The following is a 6,141-nucleotide window of genomic DNA, read 5'->3' as shown; positions in this document are numbered from 1 at the left end:
CCGCTTCACCCTTAATCCAGGACCAAGGCACTTCAATGGGCCAACCTTACTACACCATTTTACTTCTGGGTTAGGGCAGGGAGCCAGGCCACTGGCTAGGAGGGCTTCGAGGTTGTACCAGGCCTCCAGTTGGCTGCACAAGGCCTTTGGCCCCAATCTCTGACTGGTTTAATTCTCCACCATCCACACTGTATTCTAAGACTGACTACATAAAGAGGTCACCTGATAGAATCAGCAATAGACAGGTGGATTCTTCTAAAATCCAACATGCAATGACTTATTCAATACAAAAAGAATGGGGTAAGAGAAAATATTTCCAAGTATTCTTTTCACTAATTTTATTCATATTTGGTAATTTTCACTCAGAATCCTATCAACTCCTTTTTCAGTATGAGATGTAAGTATGTAGGTGCATGTATATACAATCCCTTAGAAACTTTATTTGGTGTAACTTCACATTTTTGGTGTATAGAAATAAAATTTATTTTCATACTATAGCACAGGAGACATACAATCAATATTTTTTCCTAGAGAGTATAATATATAAATTATTCACATTAAAAAAATTAAGAACAGAAAGCCTCATATGCAGGAGGTATTTAAAAATGTATACCTAATTTTGAATTGGTGTTTTTGACAGTATACACAACTAGCTTCCAAATCTGAATGAGTATGATGATACATATTTGAACAAAGTACGCATATGGGCCCACTCCAGATACTTAATTCAGTATACAGATAACTCGTTCTTCACTTTGGTCACTGCAATTCCAGGTGCTGAGGCATATGTGGATCTGAAAGGTACTTCCAGGAGTATTATTTATTACATTGGCATTTTAAAGATTTCTGTTTCTTCTATTCTCCTTTATAGCGAGGGGTCCTTTTCTCTTTAAAAGCAAGAAGACCTTCAAGTCTGTCTTTTGTTGGAATGGTCTAAGAGAAGCAAAACAGTATGTTATCTGTGCCCAAAATGAAAAACAACTATAAAAGTTTAATGAGCTTTATCTAAGGAAACTAATTAGAAGACAATCTAAAATTGTGAAACCATCTGAACAATTTAATTATGTGAACAGATTTATCATTCTAACTCCAATATGCTTTTTTCTTCCATTTTATTAAACATACTTCAATACAATTAAGAGTTTATTTTTTAGACAATTTTAGGTCTACTAAAAACCTAAGCAGAAAGTTCAGAGTCCCATATACTCCCCTCAAGCCCCTCATTGTTTCCCCTATTATCAACATCCTTTATTAACGTGGTATATTTGTTATGACTAATGAGCCTATATTGACACAATATTATTAACCAGTCCATAGTAATATTAGGGATATTCTATGCATTTTGACAAACACATAATGTCATGTATCCACCATTAATTACAGCATCATAGAAAACAAGTTGACTGGCTACACATCCCTAATGCTTGACCTAGTCATCCCTGACCACCACCCCACCCCATGTCTTTTCCAGAATGTCACATAGCTGGGAGTCATATACTATGTACTTTTAAGATTAAAATTTGTTATTTAGCCATATGTGTTTAAGGTTCCTTCTTGTCTTTTCCTGGCAGAGTAGCTCGTTTCCTTTCATTGCTGAGTAACAAACACCCCACTGAATGGATATATTAATACCACAGCTTTTATTCATTCACCTACTGAAGGTCATCTGGGTTGTTTCCAAGTTTTACAAAACTTAGGAATAGCAGCTTTGTAAAGCTGCTATAATAAACACCACTGTGTAGCTTTTGCGTGGACACAGGTTTTCAACTCATCTGGGTAAATGCAAAATTGCATGACCACTAGGTCATGTGGTAAAATTATCTAAGAAATGGCTAAACTGGGAAATCCTGTTTTTATGTGCATTTCTTAATGTCATATGATGTGGACCATATGTACTTATGCTTATCTGCCTTCTGTATACCTACTTTGGTGAGGTATCTCTTCAGACCTTATATCTTCTTTTTAATGAGCTATTTTCTTACTATTTCTTACTCTAAAAGCTATTTGAGTTTTACAAGTTTTTTCTGTATCTTGGATGTAAGTCCTTTATCAGATATGTTTTGCAAATATATTTTTCCCAGTCTATGGCTTATCTTTCCAGTCTTTTCACAGTGTCTTTTGCAGAGTAGTAAGTTAATTTAAATAAACATAAATTCTTTTTCTTTCATGAATTACACTTTTGGCATTATATCTAAAAAGCCATTGCCAAACTTGAGGTCATCTAGAATTTCTACTATGCTAACTTCAAGAAGTTTTATAGTTTTTCATTTTACATTTAAAAATAAGTCTATAGGTCATTTTCAGTTAATTTCTGTAAAAGGTATAAGGTTAATGTCTACATTCTTTTTTTTTTTGGTAGTTGAATGTCCACATGCTTTTAGTACTATTGATTTTCAAGATTACTTTTCTTCATTGAATTGCCTTTGCTCTTCTGTAAAAGATCAGCTAACTATATTTGTATGAATCTATTTTCTGAGTCCCCTATTCTGTTTCATTAGCCTATTTGTCTTTATTTTTGCCAGAACCACACTTTCTTGATTACTGCTTTACTGTAAGTCTTAAAGATGAGTAGTGTCATTCCTCCAACCTTGCTCCTTACTAGTGTGGTAGCTAATCTATGTCTCTGGACTTTACATATAAACTTTAGAACTGGTTTGCCAGTATTAGGAAAATAGCTTTCTGGCATTTTTATTGGGATTGCACTACACGTATGATCAAGTTGGGAAGAAGTGATATCTTAAAATATTGAGTCTTGCTATCCATGAATATGAGCTATCTATTTATTTAAATAGTGATTTCTTTCACCAGAGTTCCTTCTTTAGCTTGGATTATATTGATTTCTGAATGCTGAACCAGCCTTGCATATCTGGGGAAAAAATATTACTTGGTTGTAGCATATAATTCCTTTTATAGATTGCTGGATTTAGTTTGCTATTATTTTGTTGAGGATTTCTATATCTATATTCATAAGATAGTGGTTTACAGTTTTCCTTTCCTGTAATATCTTTAGTTTTGTTATGAGGGTAATACTGTCCTTGGGCTTCCCAGAGGCACTGGTGGTAAAGAACCCACCTGCCAATGCAGGACATGTAAGAGATGCAGGTTTGATCCCTGGGTTCAGAAGATCCCCTGGAGGAGGGTATGACAACCCACGCCAGTATTCTTGCATGGAGAAAGAGGAGCCTGGCAGGCTACAGTCCACAGGGTGGCAAAGAATCGGACACGACTTAAGTGTCAGCACGCACACACACACTGTCCTAATGGAGTAAGTTAGGAAATATGCCCTCTGCTTCTATTTTCTGGAAAAGGCTGTAGATAATTGGCATAATTTCTTCATTAAATGTCTGGTAGAATTCACCAGTGAAAAATATCTGGGCCTGGTGCTATTTCAGAAGCTTATTAATTATTGATTTAATCTGTATTAAAAACATAAGACTATTCAGATTATCTGTTTTTCCTTGTATGAATTTTGGTATATTTTGTCTTTCAAGGAATTGGTCTATTTCATCTAGGTTATCAGATTTGTGGCCATACATAGTTCACAGTATTCTTTTATCCTTTCAGTGTCAACAGGATCAGGAATAATAACCTTTCTTGCATTTCTGATAAATTGACTTCAGAACTTTCTTTTCTAATATACACATTTAATGCTATAAATTTCTCTCTAAACATTATTTTTGATGTATTTCCACAAATTTTGATAAGCTATATTTTCATTTTGATTTAGCTCAAAATATATCTTAATTCCTCTTGAAACTTTCTCTTTGACACATGTCATTTAGAAGCACACTGTTCAATCTTATTAAAAAGATTAAACCTCACCATTAATAGGTAGGGTTCCATCTGTCTTTCTTTAACTGAGTTTTAGTTTAATTCCCTTGTGGTCTGACTATTTTGTACGATTCCTGTTCCTTTACATTTGATAAGGTGTGGCCAAATATGCTTTTAAAATTTTTCTTCAGACTCTGAGGTTGTCCATTTGTAAGAGGTTTGTAATTTAGTTCATTCATGGCATGTGTTCATCAATGACAGGTGGCAATTTATATATACAGACCACAGTTAACACTCTAGCTCTAGCTTCTAATTCATGATTCTACCATGCTTAAATGGGAGCTAACACAGTTTCTAATTCTCAGAAAAGGTGGAACAAAACTCTTAGGCCACTTTACATGCCCTAAAACAAAATGTTATCTTTCATTTAAAAAAGGACAGAAGAAAGGAAGGGAGGAGGGAAGATTTGTTCCTCTACAAAAAGCCCTATTAATTTGTGTATAAAAAAGAAAACAGTATGTAATTGAATTAGTGAACTTTCAGTGAGTAGGAGAAAAGGTTCAGAACATCAGGAAAAGTCAATGAGTCTCAAACTCTGATGTTCCCTAGAGGCACATGGTCACAGCTGCCTTCTTCCCATCTCTCTGCTCTGGAGTGAGGGTTCAAACCACACCCAGAAAACACAACATGAGCCAGAGAGACATCTACAGAACAAATGCTACTAACAATTATTCCAAAGGTTTTCTAAATGATGTAGACAGGAGTCATCATTAAGTGAAACAGAATCAGTCACAAGAGCTGGTGATAATTAAAGAAAAGAAACAAACAATTTCAACCCATTTGTATGATTTTGTAATAGGCATGAGCCGAATCTGCTCATGATATATAATTTAGTTGACTTATACAGAAGGTAAGGGGTATCTGCATTGAATTATAGAGATTTTATCACATACCTGAGCATAACATGCTTCTTCTATGGCTAATCCTGTTACTAAATCGACCTGATAATAAAAATATAACTCATTTTAGCAAGAATTACTTTTTAAAAATATGGTATATCAATATAAATTCAAATTTAACAACCTTATTCCAAAAGAACAGAATTCTTTGATGTAATACAGCAAATCAGAAGTATGACCAGCATAAGAAACTTAGTTTGCCTGGGTTCAAATTCTGAATCTACTATATGCGAGCTGTGTAACCTTGCTTACACAGGTTATTTAACCTCTTTTGCCTCAGAGAGGTGCATCTGAACCAGTAGCTAATTATAGTATCTACCAAATGGGGTTATTGGAAGATCAAATGAGTTAATCTAGGTGAAGTCTTTATAAAGTACATAAGACATATCTATATATTGCCTGGCAGCTCAGATAGCAAAGAATTTGCCTGCAATGAAAGAGACCCGGGTTCAATCCCTGGGTCAGAAATATCCCCTGGAGAAGGAAAGAATTTTTAAAACCCAATCAAATGCCTTTAAAATTTCTTTAAATGTATTTACTGCTAACAAATTCAACCCTGTTTTACTGCTATGAAGCCCAGGAAAATATAGCACTTCTGGGTCTGTAAGGAAAAAGTGTCTTTCTTCAAAATTCCTATAATTTATCCAAAATACAACTGCTATAATGCAAAGCCCAAAGTAAATGGGTGCCTGCGTGGATCCCTTGGCCTGCTTATCTCTCCGCTGTCCTAGGGCCTCAGCTCCTTTGGACTATATCACCAGAGTAACCCCAGGGCTCCCTACAGGGTTTACGTGTGTCTCACTGGAGAAAGCACATGGAGAAGTTAAAGATGGTCTCCATGCTTAGTAGGAGCTTTGCAGCAGGAAGTTCTCCTTAGAACATTTTTTTTTTTTTTTTGGTAATATGATAATGGTGCTGAGAATACACAGAATACTCTTTTGTTTTGGTTTTCTATGAGCATTTCTATTTCATTTCTATGGGCAATGAGTCTATTAACTCAATGGCAAAAATAATAAACATGTCATATGCTTCAGGGCACAAGTGAAATTACTGAATTCTGTGATTATGATACTGAATCAACTACAGCTATAAGCAGAATGAATTCACTGATGTAGCTAAAAAACACCTCAGTAGCTTTCAGTAATCACAGCAGTAAATATTTTAGAATATTAAAAAATAATGGTTCATTTAAATTAATTTCCACTACCTATTCCAACAAAAAGCTTAGGACACTCACCTCCATTCCTTGATTAATTGCTAATTTTGCCACTCTCATTGCAACAGGTCCCTAAAATTCAAACAAAACATATTTTAACTATTATTAATGCAAATTATGTTGTACATCACAGTTAAATTCAGAAATTCCCTTTGCTGGATCCATAGTATAGAAGCAACAATGGCTGTAAGATAA

General features: G+C 34.8%; 1 protein-coding gene across 3 annotated transcripts in view; it reads right to left on the bottom strand.

Annotated features, from left to right (window-relative positions):
• Positions 1 to 323: 323 nt before the first annotated feature.
• The window catches only part of AUH (AU RNA binding methylglutaconyl-CoA hydratase), a 180,217-nt gene continuing 174,399 nt past the window's right edge, over positions 324 to 6,141 (bottom strand). For all 3 annotated transcript variants that reach the window (XM_055579118.1, XM_055579119.1, XM_055579117.1), the window contains 3 exons: positions 5,968 to 6,018; positions 4,725 to 4,772; positions 324 to 933 (listed from right to left, as the gene is read on the bottom strand). In XM_055579118.1, coding sequence (XP_055435093.1) covers positions 856 to 933; positions 4,725 to 4,772; positions 5,968 to 6,018 — 177 coding nt within the window. In that variant the 3' untranslated portion in view covers positions 324 to 855. The remainder of the gene's footprint in view (positions 934 to 4,724; positions 4,773 to 5,967; positions 6,019 to 6,141) is intronic.

This window comes from Bubalus kerabau, chromosome 4 (assembly GCF_029407905.1).
Source record: "Bubalus kerabau isolate K-KA32 ecotype Philippines breed swamp buffalo chromosome 4, PCC_UOA_SB_1v2, whole genome shotgun sequence".
Taxonomy (NCBI): Eukaryota; Metazoa; Chordata; class Mammalia; order Artiodactyla; family Bovidae; genus Bubalus; species Bubalus kerabau.
Note: the sequence above shows the minus strand (reverse complement) of the source record. Positions and strands in the feature narration are given on the sequence as shown.